General features: G+C 43.6%; 1 protein-coding gene across 2 annotated transcripts in view; it reads left to right on the forward strand.

Annotated features, from left to right (window-relative positions):
- Positions 1 to 15,439, forward strand: part of ccbe1 (collagen and calcium binding EGF domains 1) — a 399,260-nt gene that overhangs the window by 328,102 nt on the left and 55,719 nt on the right. For both annotated transcript variants that reach the window (XM_078551856.1, XM_078551864.1), the window contains exon 3: positions 8,751 to 8,803. In XM_078551856.1, coding sequence (XP_078407982.1) covers positions 8,751 to 8,803 — 53 coding nt within the window. The remainder of the gene's footprint in view (positions 1 to 8,750; positions 8,804 to 15,439) is intronic.

Genomic DNA, 15,439 nt, shown 5'->3' on the forward strand with positions numbered 1-15,439 from the left:
GGGCTAGTTCTCCTCAGAGCAGAGAAGACTAAGTGGAGATTTGACATGGGTGTTTAAAATCATGAAAGGTCTTGGTAGAGTAAATCAAGAGAAACTGTTTCCATGCCTGGAGGGAACCAGAGGACACAGATTTAAGGTGATTGGCAAAAGAACCAAAGTGGCGACATGAGGGGGAAAAAAGAATTCACACAAGTGGTTAAGATTTGGAATGCACTACCTGATAGGGTGGATATGCATTCAACAGTAGCCTTCAGAAGGGAATTGGACAGGAAAGAAGAAAAAAAGAACTTGCATTTTTATAGCACCTTTGACGACCACTGGACAACTCAAAGTGCTTTATGCAGCCAACGAAGTGCTTTTGTAGTATAGTCAATGCAGGAAATGCAGCAGCCAATTTTGCGCTCAGCAAATTCATGGAAACAGCAGTGTAATAATGAGCAGATAATCTGATTTTTTGCGATGCTGGTTGAGAGATAAACATTGGCTAGGATACTGGGAATAACTCCCTGCTCTTTTTTAAAATAGTGCCATGGAATCTTCTACATCCACCCGAACATATAGACGGCCCTCATTTCGTCCAAAAAACAACATGGCCTAAAGTGAAGTGCTCCCCTCTGTGCTGCACTGGAGTGTCACCCTTGATTTTCGCACTCAAATCCTGATGTTAGACTTGAACCCCAAACATTTTTAAAAATTCATTCATGGTGTCACTGGCTAGGCCAGCATTTATTGCCCATCCCTAATTGCCCTTGAGAAGTGGGTGGCAAGCTGCCTTCTTGAACCGCTACAGTCCATGTAGTGTAGGTACACCCACAGTGCTGTTAAGAAGGGAGTTCCAGGATTTTGACCCAGCAACAGTGAAGGAACGGCAATATATTTCCAAGTCAGGCTGGTGAGTGACTTAGAGAGGAACTTCCAGGTGGTGGTGTTCCCAACTATCTGCTGCCCTTGTCCTTCTGGATGGTAGAGGTCGTGGGTTTGGAAGGTGCTGTCTAAGGAGCCTTGGTGAATTCCTGCATTGCATTTTGTAGTTGGTACACACTGCTGCCACTGTGCATCGGTGGTGGAGGGAGTGAATGTTTGTGGAAGTGTTGCCAATCAAGCGGGCTGCTTTGTCTTGGATAGTGCCAAGCTTCTTGAATGTTCTTGTGAGAGTGTTACTGACCCAGCCACAATTGGGACAAAATCACCTGTGCACAGTCCTCCAAACGTGCACCAATCAAGGTTCTATTACAAGTTTAACATAGCATCTCTGCTTTCGCATTGTATCCCTCTTGATACCCAATGCTTTGTTTGCTGTTGACGCTTTATTAATCTGCATTGCTACTTTTAGTGGTTCTGTGTCAGTACCCTTTGGTGCCTCTACCTCATTTAGACTAATTTTTCAAGAAATATTTGGCTTCCTTATTTTTCCAACCAAAATGCAGCACCTGACCCTTATCTACGTTGATGTTCATTTGTCAATTATAAGCTTATTCTGCAAGTTTAATGTCTTCTTATTTTGTTGCAGTCCTCCTCAGTGTTAACGATAAACCCAATCTGCAAATTTTGAGCTTGTACTCCAATACCCAAGACCAAATCATTTCTGTAAAGGGTAAACAAGTGTGGTCTAGCACTGATTTTTGTGGGACAGCGCTTGCAACCTTTCCCATGTCTGTGTTCTTTTTTTGTTTTGTAGCCAGGTTATAATCCATTCTACCCAGCTCACTATTCATTCATTGCTCTGTCCAAAGGCAGGTTCCTGACTCATTGTCTGCTGATATTGAGCCATTTGGCTTATTAGTTTTTAATCAGTGGTAGTTTGTCATTGCCTTCCACTCTCAGTGGGAGGCTGAGGAGGCAGTCCCCAAGTCTACTTAAGCCAGAAAACAAATCAAATTTGCGCTGTTGACATTTTTCTGAGCTACACATTAGCCATCTAGCCAACTGAGCTAACTGCCCCCTTTCCAGCTCACTATACAGTCTGTTAAATGTTCTGAATGACTAATTAACTTAGATTTCTTGTTGATGTTGGTAGCGGGATGAATATTAGGAAGGACGTTAAGGAATACTTGTTGCACTGAGTTGAATAATGCTACGGGATCCTTTGCATTCATCCAAACTTCTGAAACAGACAGTGGTCCTCGGTTTTAAAAAGAAAAGCCTTGCACTAACATAGTGACTTCCATGACCGCCAGATGTTTCAAAGTACTTTACAGCCAATGAAGTATTTTTTGAAGGAGAAAGTAATTGCAGGGATACAGGGAAAGAGTAGGGGAATGAGAGTAATTGGATTGCTCTTTGAAAGAGCTGACAGAGGCTCGTTGGGTCAAATGACCTCTTTCTGTATTGTACCTTCTATTCTATTTTTCATTGCCAGGATCTGCATGAGTGGGGTTAAAACCCAAGGCCATACACAGCATTTCAAAAAGAGTTCAGGCAAACTAGGGTGGGCTTCATGAAGATAAAGCATAAAAGAGTCTAAGGTACTGATTGTTTAACTGATCAGATCCATCACACTTGCTCACAGCCTTCCTTCCTTTTGGTGAAGGTTGGCCATATCATTGGTCGAACGTGAAAGAAAAACAACCTTTACTTTACATTAAGTTCACTTTAACACTGCAAACCCTCCAACCTCACATGCCCGCTATTCCCATGTATACTCAGGCACCACTTGCATTTAAATACTTCTGTCTCTGATAAATTATTTATTCAATTCTTTCCTTCTGACCTTTACACCAAATGCGTTGAATTTTCAGCTCTCTCACCTGAAAGACCAAGCAGAAGTGATTTGAAAGTGAAGGGGAAGATGTCTTCTGTCATAAATTTTGCTGAGTTTCATGTCATGGTGAAAAAGCACCAACCCTCCCCCTTTCATGGCAGCCACATGAAAACTGTGGGTGCACCTGCACCATGTGGACTGCAATAATTCAAGAAGGTGGCTCACAACCACCTTCCCAAGAGCAATTAGGGATGCGTAATAAATGCTGGCCTAGCCAGCGATGCCCACATCCTGTGAACAAATAAAAAAAAATTAGAGTTAGGACAGAATTATATCACCCACCCAATAGGAATACCACCTTAGATGATATGAATGCTTGAGGAAGAGAAATAGCAGGAAGAAAGGAAGCCAGATTAATCAGGCAGCATTAAAAGAACCCCGATCATCCTAGCATTACCTACTCAGTATGGTATGTAGACCCAGGTGCACTTTTCAAGACCTGTCTAATCTGGAACTCAGGAACTCTCAGAGTGATGTACTTCAGACATGATGGGCAGAATTTTCTATCTGTCAGGCAGGCAGGCCCGACCCAATCGCGGGCGGGTGCGGAGCCGATCCCCGCCAGCGAAGCAGGTCGCACCGCCATTTTACATGTGCAGGCCAATTAAGGCCCGCCCAGCATGACGTCCAGCGGGAAGCGCTATGTGCTCCCTTTGCGGGGGGGCGGGGGGGGATCCCTGAAATCGAGAGTGCACTCTTTTATGCGTGCGCACAAAATAGCGCACATCTCCCTGAGGCTAAGTACAGCCTCAGGGAGATCGCCTGGACTTTGAAAAATATTAAAAATAGAAAATAAAATTCCCTTACATGTCCCCCTAATGTGACAATGCCACATGAGTTGGGACATGTTCATAATTTACAGAATAAGTTCATTAAAATTTTTAAAACCCTGCATGAAACCTCATCCCGCCACTGGATGAGGTTTCATATTTTCTCTATTTGCCGCCAGGGCTCCTGGCCGACCCGCCAACCTTAAGGTTGGACAGGCAGGTCCCTTAATTGGTTAAATGATCCTGTCAATGGCCTCAATTGGCCATTGACCGGTTGGCGGGCCCGCAGCTGATTTTGCTGCGCCCCCACCTTCCTGAAAATTTAAATGGGGCGGGGTGACAGGGGTTCCGCCCGATGTCATCCCGCGTTATTTTACGCGTCGGCGAGCAGGCCCCGCCCCCTACTCACCGACAGCAAAATTCTGCCCGATGATTTAATGGATCTTTCTTTGTTCACCGCTGCAGTCAGGCCTGCAACCAATGTTCACTACACTTCTGACTATGCCGGAGAAAGTGACCCAGCTCTCAACATTTACGCCACACAGTCATTCTAGGGTGCACCAAGAGACTTTGTCAGCTTAGACAAATGCTTGAGCACTTCTCTATAAAGGAAGTCGCTTGTGCCCTATTTACCAGGGAACTCAACTTACACAATTTGACAATGCTCCCAGACGGACAACAGAGAGAAATATCAAAGCTTTTAAGAATCGGGTGGACATAAAATATTCAATGGTACCATTTCTAAAATGAGCAGGGGAGATCTACTTGGTGTCCTGAATTAATATTTATCCCTCATCCAACATCATTAAAACACTTTATTATCTCATTGAACACTCATTATCTCATTGTTGTTTGTAGGACCTTGCTCTGTGCAAATTGGCTGTCACATTGCTGACATTACTACAGTGACTACACTTGTACTTTATTGGCTGCAAAATCACTTTGGAACAACCGAAGGTTCTGAAAGGCACCAAATAACTACAAGTACTTTCATTCCTCCCAGACAGATGGCAGAGGCCCATCAAATTCTTAGGAATGGCTGGAATGCCCAGAGTTGTGAGAGCTCTTGATTACACCAATGTGCATTGTTTACCCAAATGTAAAACCTGATATTGATATAAATCACAAAGAATTTCGCACTTTAAGTGTATATGCATTTATGATGACAGGCTCCTTGCTGAGGAACTAAGACCTCACCCTGTATTTTTTGTAAATAAAATATATAGTGATATGCTCATTGCCATTTCCAAAAATTTAAAACCAGACAAAGTCCTTTAAAATGACTGAATCTATGCCTGTCTGTGACCCCTGAACAAAAGAATCTACCTTGCAGTATCAGGGAATTCACACATTGTTATCTCTGAACAGTTACTAATGACCCCCTCTGGGCTGCACAGACCAAATTCAAAGAGAGCTATACAAGGGCCATCTGCATCTCATAACCCAGGGGCTGGCCAACAGGAGGCTGTTCATCAGTTAAGACAAAGGGCCCGCAGCCTTCCTTTCGATTAAGACAAAGGGCCCGCAGCCTTCCTTTCGATTTTTAAAGGTTTAGACAGTTAAGAATCTCGGGGACCCAGATGAAGGATACCCTTTCCTTTGTCACAGACAGTGTGGAGAGATGGGAGTCATGTGACATGGGCTCTGGCTTGTGGAACCAGTAATATTGCCTTGCTGAACTAAAAAGTCTCAGTCTGCTGTTTACCAACATACTAGCAGCCCCACAGAAAAGGAGCCCTAACCAGGTTGAACACCTGGCCCCACCTACACTGCTTCTGCTGGAAATTCTGTACCATTGTCTACAAAACTGATTCATCTATGTGTGCCTATCTCATCGTGTGACGTCAACACCACTGGAAAAGTGAATCATACAGCATCAGTTTTTTCAGCCCGCCAAACTCCGTGAAGGAATGCCTCATTAGACTTTGATTCTGGACTCTGGAACCCACATGAAACAATATTTGTTTTCTCTGTGGTCTCTGCACTGTAATTCTTTCTTTTCTCTACCCCTCTCTTTGCTTCCTTAGTGTGGGGGCAATGTTGCGACCTTCCTTTCATGTTTTGAGTGTATGCAAATAAACTAACCTTTCATGTTCATCCTATCCGGAGTTTATTAGAAACCATAGAAACCATAGAAAAGTTACAGCACAGAAGGAGGCCATTCAGCCCATCTTGTCCATGCCTGCCCGAGGACACCCAGTTGCCCTTTCTAATCCCACCTTCCTGCATCCGGCCCATAGCCCTGCAGCTTACAGCACTTAAGGTGCAGATCCAGGTACTTTTTAAAAGAGTTTAGAGTTTCTGCCTCTACCACCAACTTGGGCAGTGAATTCCAGACACCCACTACCCTCTGCATAAATAAGTTCTTCCTCATGTCCCCCCTACACCTTCTGCCACTTACCTTGAATCTATGTCCCCTGGTTCTAGAATTCTCCACCAAGGGAAATAATTTTATCCTGTCCACTCTATCTATTCCCCTCATAATTTTGTACACCTCAATCAAGTCACCTCTCAGCCTTTTTTGTTCTAAGGAAAATAACCCCAACCTAGCCAATCTCTCCTCGTAGCTACACTTTTCTAACCCTGGCAACATTCTTGTAAACCTCCTCTGCACTCTCTCCAGAGCTGTTACATCCTTCCTGTAATTTGGTGACCAGAACTGCACACAATACTCCAGTTGTGGCCTCACCAATGTTTTATACAATTGTGAGGTTATTAATAGAAAATTGGAATACACCAAAACTGAGGGGTTGGGAAATATGCCCTACTTATAAAGAGGGAAGCAAATCAAACACCCTTCTGTTGATGGACGGGTGGTGAGAGGAGAAATTAGTGCTATTTAAATTAATCACCTCCACACCACCCACTCTCTGTAACATTACACATGAATTCACAATACGCTGGGAGAATATGCTTTTATACTTCACCAGTCCAGTTTCCCAGCCCCACTTCAACAATCACAGCTACTTCTTCCATGTGGTCCATGCCTACATGTGACAGATTCTTCCCTAGTATTACAGCAATGGCACCCTCCATTCTCTAATTTTGGAGAGCAGTGCACATCCACACCAACCTCTGAGAAGGTAGACACTCGGCTTCACCCTTCTGTTACAGCAACCTTTTTCTACCTCTTGCAGGAGCCTGCTCATCCCTTTAACTGCATACAGTCCTTAAAGTAAAATATTGCACTCTTGCTGCATCCTATTCTCAAATGCATCTCACCCCCACCAGCTGCTAGAGGCCCCCTGATCTTGACATGCCAGCATTATGGAAATTACCTGACCCTGGGATTTCTAATGGAATCAACCTCCTGCAATCTTGGTGGGCATGAGACCCACTTCAAATAGGATTGAGGACCCTCCAGGCTAAGCCTGGAGTTGCCAGGAAATAAAATTAATTGACAGAACGCTACTGCAAGCAAAGCAGAAGCAAAATCTGAGGGGCATTGAAAATTGTGTGTTTTTAAATTTGCTTTAAATAGTTTGTTCACTAGTTATAAAAAATATCACACATGGGAGTAAAGGCTGTTTGACTGATAGTCAAGAATTGGATAATGAAGAGGCTATTGGCTTTCTGATTGGTGTGGGAAGGTGATGAACCATAAATATGAACATGTTGGGTGCACAATAACCAGATTGTGGGGGCAGCTTTGTTGAAGGCAGGAGGTCATGTGTTGTCACCTCCAGAAATATGCCCAACCAGAGTTACAAGTCTCACTCTAATGCAGTTATATTGCTGCAACAGAAATTCCAAGGCCACAGTGCTTCTCCTAAAATTCAAAGTTCTCAGGTTTCCTCTTTTAGATTTTTAAGCAACATCTTCTCATTGAGCATGTAGGACATTGACCAGGACCATGGGCTGAATTTTACATTGTGTGGGCGGGCGCGCGCCAGTCCCAATTGGGTGTAAAATCACATGAGAAGACATCTGGCAATCGTCCCGACATCATCATGCACTCGCACGATATATCACCAGGCAGGTGCGCGCAAAACTTGGAAGCATGTCCGCCGACAATTAAGAGGGCAATTAAGCCCATTAATGGCGCAATTGTCTCCGATTTTTCGTGGCTCATCTAACCTTTTGGCTGGCGGGCGGGTGAATCGGCCAGGCGGCTTTTGCATTTTTCATCAAACCTCATCCAAGGACGGGATGAAATAAAATAAAAATAAATATCTGTCGCCAGCACTTTTGTCAGCTATATTTTCAGGTGATTGATTGTGGTGCATGGACATTTTTTTGCGGCTTTTTAAGCCTTTTTTTTTTAGCATTTTCAGGTCTGCAGCTCCCTGAGGCAGCTGTCTGCCTACAGGGAGCTTTCTCACAACGCTCCCCCACACCAGTGGAAACATCATCGCCCTCCCTTTTCCCACCCCCACCCCGGCAGTGGTGAGCTTTACAGTGCGCGTTTCACGCTGACTGGCCGTTAATTGGCCAGCCAGCGTGAAATTGCAGTCGGGGGCCTGTTTACCCACCACTCCCAGGCCCGCCAATCACGTGCGCCCGCTTAAGTTAAAATTCAGGCCCACATTTTTAAAACATATTTGAAAAGGAGAACTTTGATTTTGAAAACTACCTATCTAATTTCTAAAAAGTGTATCGGCAGTCAAGTGCAAGTTGAATTATTCCTAGTCTGTCAATATTTGAAAACTGTGTATAAACTTCCTTTCAAGCCTGTAAGCATGTTACCACATGAATATAACAAGAAGCTTAACCACATTGCATCAGGGCATAAACACAATGACTGAGTGATAAAGAGGCAGCCACTAATCCAAACCTAAACTGAAATACATAAACTATGTCACAATCAAATTTTCTAAAGCTCTGGGCCTTATGACAATGTCTTAATTTCATTGTACTATGGCATAACCCAATGTTAAAATTAAACTTAAACAATTCTTACAAAGGATTTAATGGTAGATTTTTCAAGTTTACATTCCAGGAGCTGAACTTGACCAGCCAGGAGTATCAGGAATTGCATGTGGCCATGATTTTCCACTAATTTTAAAGCATGGAAAATCTTTCTCTCAATTTATCAGGAAGCGAGTTCCCACACTAGGAGCATGCAATTGGAAATTTAGCTTTTAATGGCAGTTGATAGGAGCAAGTAACATATCTCAATTTTCAAGTAACATAAAACATATGATATACGATTGCTTTAAAATAAATTCACTTGTTTTGTGGTCCTGTCCTGTACAATAAGTATCTATTTTCTTTTTCAGGAAAAAGTGCTGTCAAGGTTATAAATTTGTTCTTGGTCAATGCATCCCAGAAGGTGAGTGAAGAAAACATTCATTTGTAGAAATGCCAATGTATTCACAATACAAGTTTAGCATTGCTGTGAAACTGTGTTGCCTTTGTAACAATGATGAACTTGTGGAATCTAAATGAGGTGTCAGGCCTGAACTGGCCCTACATTGAAGTAAATTTATAACGTGCGTGGATACTTATTTGTGATAGCAATGTAAAATAAAATTAATAACTTTAAACAAATAGAAGGAACATTGGTATTTTTACTAACAGATGGTTCCTAGTATGCAATTAATGCTCATTGGTAGGAACAGGGACCCTTTCCTGATACAATTTTTATTCACATGGTTAATTAAAGTTGTGTCTAAATGGAAGTTATTGTGCAGCCAGCAGAAAGCCAATGTACAAAGCAGAAAGCCAATGACAAAGCCTCCTTCAGACAGTTTTCAACTGCCTGTATAAATTTGAGTCAGACCACCTTCAACCACCTTTTCAAACAATACCCATGTTCACAGGAAAGGTGGTACATTCTCACGCATTCCTCTGGCTCCCTCTTGCTTTGCGAATCATTTAGTGCCCAAACCATCATTAGAACTGCCTTAGTCCCTCGGATGAAAGAATTTGAGATTTTTTTAATCCACTTACAGGGCGCAGGCATCACTGGCAAGACCAGCACTTATTGCCCATTCTTATACAACTCAATGCCTTGCGTTTCAGAGGGAAATTCAGAGTCAACCACACTGTCTTAGGTCTGGAGTCACTTGCAGGCCAGACCAGGTAAAAATGGCACATTTCCTTCTCTAACGGATATTATTGAACCAGATGGGTTTTTGTAACAACCCATTCATTTTGTAGTCACCATTATTGTTGCTTCTTATTATGGATTTATTTAATTAACAAAATTTAAATTCCAAGCTGCCGTGGTGGAAATTGAGCTCATGGGCAGAATTTTGCCCTTGGCACGGGTGCTCGGCGGGGGCAGTCAGGAAGCAATTGGCGCCGGACTGTGATTTCAAGCTGGCAGGCCAATTAAGACCCACCCAGCGTGATACAAGAGCGGCAGTGCAGGGGGTGGGGGGTGGGGGAGGAGGGCAAGCCTAGAGCGATCTTCGCGTGTGCACCTGAGCGAGCGCTTCATAATCTCCCTGAGGCACAGAGCTGCCTCAGGTGGATGAAGAGATATGAGAAATCATTAAAAAAAATAAAAATGTAGTGAAGCATGGCCCCTAATGTGACTCTATCACATGAGCAGGGACATGTTATTAATGAAAAATTAAAGTTTTTATTTTATTTTTATTTGCTTTTGGAAACCTGATCCCGCCCGTGGTTGAGGTTTCCAAAAAAATGCAACGGCTCCTTGACCTTTTCGCCTGCCCGCTAGCCATTAGTTTGGATGGGCAGTGAAAACTTTACGTTAATTGATAACTTAAGGGCCTTAACAGGCCTTTTAATTGTTGGCAAGCGCCCTGCTGGCTCTGGCGCCGCCTGCTGACCAAACTATTGCGTGACTGCGCATTGACGTCAGTATGCTCAGCCGATGTCAACGTGCGTCATTTCACACTTGAGTAGGTTGGGCGCCTGCCAGCTAGCCAAGCAAATATTTCTGCCCCATGTCTTTGGAACATTAGCCTGGGGTGTCTTGGGGGAGGTTGACAGTAACAGATGCAAGAGATGCGATTGTGAGGACTATGGCAGAGGAACACGGCAGCACTTCTTCTGCTTCACCATCATCCTCCTTACCTTTGTCACCCACATGATTCAGGAAGAAGATATTCCGCCCCTTCTCCTCCTCAGCATCACCATCGTCTTACGCTCCTTCAGCATTGTCGTTCATCATTGATGGGAAAATCTTTGGATTGGACTGTGCAAGCTAAGAATGGGTGAACATTACTGCTTTTGAATTAAGGTGACTGAGAAAGGGGTGGAATTTTGTGGCTTTGTGGTATTTGACCAGGATGTGTAGTCCTGCAGTCACTAGCCTGGTAAAATTTTTAGCTCGGCGGGCGCGCGCCCGACCAGACCGAGCGTAAAATGACGCGCGAGTATCCAGACGTCATCGCGCACTCTCGCGATATTTCGGTCGGCAGGCTTACACAGGAGCCGGCAGCCCACCCGCCAACAATTAAAAGGCCTTTTAAGGCCATTAAAAATTAATGAAAATAAAATTTTCGCTGCCCGTCCAACTTTACGGTTGGCGGGCAGGTGAAAAGGCCAAGCGGCCTTTGCATTTTTTTGGAAACCTCACCCACGGGCAGGATGAGGTTTCCAAAAGCAAATAAAAATCAAACAAAAATGTTGTCTTTTCATTAATAACATGTCCCTGCTCATGTGACAGAGTCAGATGAGGGCACATGTTTCATAACATTTATAAACTCTTTAATTTATTTTTTGAAATCAGTTCATCTCCTTGAGGCATCTCTCTGCCTCAGGGAGATTAAGTAGTGCACTCACACACATGCGCGATGGTCATGGTCACCTGGCTCGCATTCCCCCCCACCCCCACCCGCCCGCAAAGGCAGCGCTGAGCGCTGCCACACGCGTTTCATGCTGTGCGGGCCTTAATTGGCCTGCCAGCGTGAAATTGCCTACCGGGCCCGATCACGAGTGGCAGGCGGCATCCTGCTTACCCCCGCTTACCCCCACTTGCCCCCGCCGAGCCTGCACTCCAAGGGCAAAATTCTGCCCTTTATTATCATTACCTCATAGGGAGCCTTGTGGCACAGTGAGTAGCACCCCTGCTTCTGAGCCAGGGGGTGGGGGTGTGGGGGAGAGTGGGGGTGGGTGCTGGTTGGCTCAATTGGCTGTACGGTCTGTATGGATCATATTGGTGCCAACAACATGGGGAACAATTCCCCGATCTAGCTGGGGTGGACTCGGAACCTGCCTCCTTGCCACGGTGGAGGTCATGGCTTTATGAGTTAGACCTGCCTTTGGGCAGAGAGCTCAGAAAGAAAAAGATTTGTACCTCAAATTACTGAAAACTTTTACTGGGGAAATTGGAGGTGAGGTTCAATCTCAGCGGGGTGACAGGATAGGTGCTAGCAGACTGTTTGTCTGTTATACACCCCACCCTATTTTCTTTACATAATGAGTGGCCAATCCTCAACATCTATTTTGCACCTCAGTGAAAGTTGAACTTCAACCCCAGTAGAGAACAGTTTGGGGAATTGAGACTTGACATAGAGGTAAGTGGCGTTGGGAAGAGAAGAAGAAAACAAATTATAACAATTTGTCACTATTTTTCAGTATCTACTGTGTTATACAAATTTTTTCTCTCATTGGCACATTTAAATAGAGTTTAACTTGAAATTTTGTTTCACATTTACAACTTTTCATTGGCCAGAATTTTATGTCCCACGGGTGGGCGCACGCCCGACCGGAACGGGTGTAAAATCACACGAGATGACGTCAGACGAGCGTCCCGATGTCATCACACACTCACGCAATATTTCACTCGGCAGGCACGCACAACAGTCAGAGGAGCACCCGCCAACAATTAAGTGGGCAATTAAGCTCATTAGTGGCTCAATTGTAAGCAATTTTTTTGTGGCCCGTCCAAGCTCACGGTTGGCAGACGGGCCAATCAGCCTGGGGGGCTTTACGTTTTTGATGAAACCAAGGGCGGGTTGAATTTTTCATTTGGATTTAAAATTAAAATAAATATCTGGGACTTTTTTTTATGAGGTATGCTTTCAGGTGCTTGATTGTGCTGCATGGACATTTTTTGCAGCACTTTTGGGCTTTATTTTATTCTGTGGAGGTCTGCAGTTCCCTGAGGCAGCTGTCTGCTTTCAGGGAGCTCAGTGGAATTGCTCACCCAACACCCGTGGTGACATCAGCGCGCATCCTCTTCCTGCCCCCACTGGCAGTGCTGAGCCTTTCTCAGGGCGCGTTTTACGCTAGTTGGCCATTAATTGGCGAGCCAGCATGAAATTGCAGCCGGGGGCCAATCGTGGTCAGGGGACGGTTTCTTGTTTGCTCCTGGGCCCGCTGATTGTGTACACCAGACGAGCACAAAATTCAGGCCATTGTTATATAGACACCAAGTACGTCATAGGAAAATAGGATTTATAGGAACAGGAGTAGATCATTCAGCCCCGTGAGCCTATTTCACCATTCAGTTAGATGATGGATGATCTATATCTCAACTCCAATTACCCATCTTTGTTCCATACCTATTGATACTCTTACTCAACAAAATTCTAAACCTCTCGGTCATGAACATTTCTATTCTGGAAGAGAGAGGTTGAGATTTCCATTATGCATTTATGTGACAAAGTGATTCCAGTTTTCACTCCTGAGCGACTCTAGTTTAAGATTCTCCCCTCTTATTCTGGATTCTCCCACCAGCAGAAATAGCCATCTTGTGCCTATACCTATTCAATCCCTTTATAATTTTAAAAATCTCGATCAGATCACTCCTCAACCTTCTAAACTCAAGGCAATACAAATGAAAAGTTTATACAGCCTGTCCTCAGAACCTATCCCTTTAACCCCTGGTATAATCAGGTGAACCTCCAGGATACCCCTTCCAATGTACACCCGAAAACCACTGAAGTTATACTTACCAGCCCCATTGAGTGTTAATTCTCATTATATCAACAACCGCTGAACTAAACCTCTCTAACAATAAAGCCCCTTTCATAGTACCAACTTTATGAGTAATATGAACATATTGCTTGGTAGCTGCTAGAAAGGCATCAGTTTCACCCCACTTTTTGAATGCTCTATTCAAAAAATGCAAATGCAAGTTATCTCTCTTACATGTCAAAACTAGTACCCATCAAAGCACCCAGGCTAGCTGACTTTAATCCAATTAAGACACAGCCACAGACTAAACCTTTATTTTAAAAGAAAAATATTTTCCAAAATATTATATACATTAATAGCTTAATGACATCCCCCTACTAATCAGAAAATGAACCGGCATAATTCTAAAAGACAGCTTCATTTTAATAACCCACCTCACACTATTCCTATATTCATTATACTATTACATTACCAGATGCATACATTAACATAACAATATATATACACAAGTCCTTGGTATCAGCAGAAATCACTCCAGTTAAGTGTCCAGGTTTTTTTTTAAATATACCAGTTTCTTTTAAGCTTCAAACTCTTGATAATGCATCTGCGAACAGATTTTCTCTTCCAGCAATATGTATAATACATAGATTAAATGGTTGTAACAATAGACTCCATCTGAAAAGGCTTGCACTTTTGTCTCAAAATTTGTCCAAAAACTTCAAATGATTATGGTGTGTATAACCGAATGTTTCTGATAAATTGTTTGCAGCATAAATTTCAAAATGCTGCAATGCTAACACCAAACTCAAAGTCTCTTTTTCGATTGTTGAATATCTTCTCTGTTGTACATTCAGCTCTCGTGAAAAATACCCTATTGGTTTTTCAATTCCAGTCTTATCTTCTTGTAACAGTACAGCTCCAATGCCTGTGTCACTTCCATCAACGGCCAGCTTGAATTGCTTGGTATAATTGGACACTGCCAACACTGGTGTTGTAGTTAATACAGTTCTTAAACTATTGAGTGACTTCTGACACTCCAGTGTCTATTGAAACTTCTTGTTCTATTTTAATAGTTCAGGCAGCGGAGCAACCACTTGGCTAAAATTTGGTACAAATTTCCAGTAAAAGCCACTCATGCCCAGAAATCTCAAAACTTCTCTTTTTGCTGTTGGCATTGGGAAATCCACAATAGCCTTGACTTTCTCATCCCTTGGAGCCACCTTACCATGTCCAATGGTATGGCCTAGATATGTAACTTCTGCTTTTGCAAATTCACTTTTAGTCAACTTCATCACCGATTAGATTCTTGTAATAGAGTAAATAATTCTTCCAGATGCTGTAAATGCTCCTCCCACATCTGACTGAAAAAAAATAGATCATCAATATAAACCACACAATAGCTTAGACCTGCAGTTACTTTGTCAGTCTTTGAAATGTCTCAGGTGCATTCTTCATACCAAATGGCATGACTTTAAACTGATATAGTGCACTTGGAGTTATGAAAGCTGATATCTCCTTTGCTCTCTCTGACAATGGTACCTGTCAATATCACAGAATCACAGAATCACACAGTGCAGAAGAGGCCCTTCGGCCCATCGGGTCTGCACCAACACGTGAGAAACACCTGACCTACTTACCTAATCCCATTTACCAGCACTTGGCCCATATCTTTGAATGTTATGATGTGCCAAGTGCTCATCCAGGCAATCTGCCTCCATCATACTCCCAGGCAGTGCATTCCAGGCCGTCACCACCCTCTGGGTAAAAACGTTTTTCCTCACATTCCCCCTAAACCTCCTGCCCCTCACCTTGAACTTATGTCCCCTCGTGACTGACCCTTCAACTAAGGGGAACAGCTGCTCCCTATCCACCCTATCCATGCCTCTCATAATCTTGTACACCTCGATCAGGTCGCCCCTCAGTCTTCTCTGCTCCAACAAAAACAACCCAAGTCTATCAACCTCTCTTCATAACTTAAATGTTTCATCCCAGGCAATGTCTTGGTGAATCTCCTCTACACCCCCTCCAGTGCAATCACATCCTTCCTATAATGTGGTGACCAGAACTGCACACAGTACTCCAGCTGTGGCCTCATTACAACTCCAACATGACCTCCCTACTTTTGTAATCT

This window comes from Cetorhinus maximus, chromosome 1 (assembly GCF_964194155.1).
Source record: "Cetorhinus maximus chromosome 1, sCetMax3.hap1.1, whole genome shotgun sequence".
NCBI lineage: Eukaryota > Metazoa > Chordata > Chondrichthyes > Lamniformes > Cetorhinidae > Cetorhinus > Cetorhinus maximus.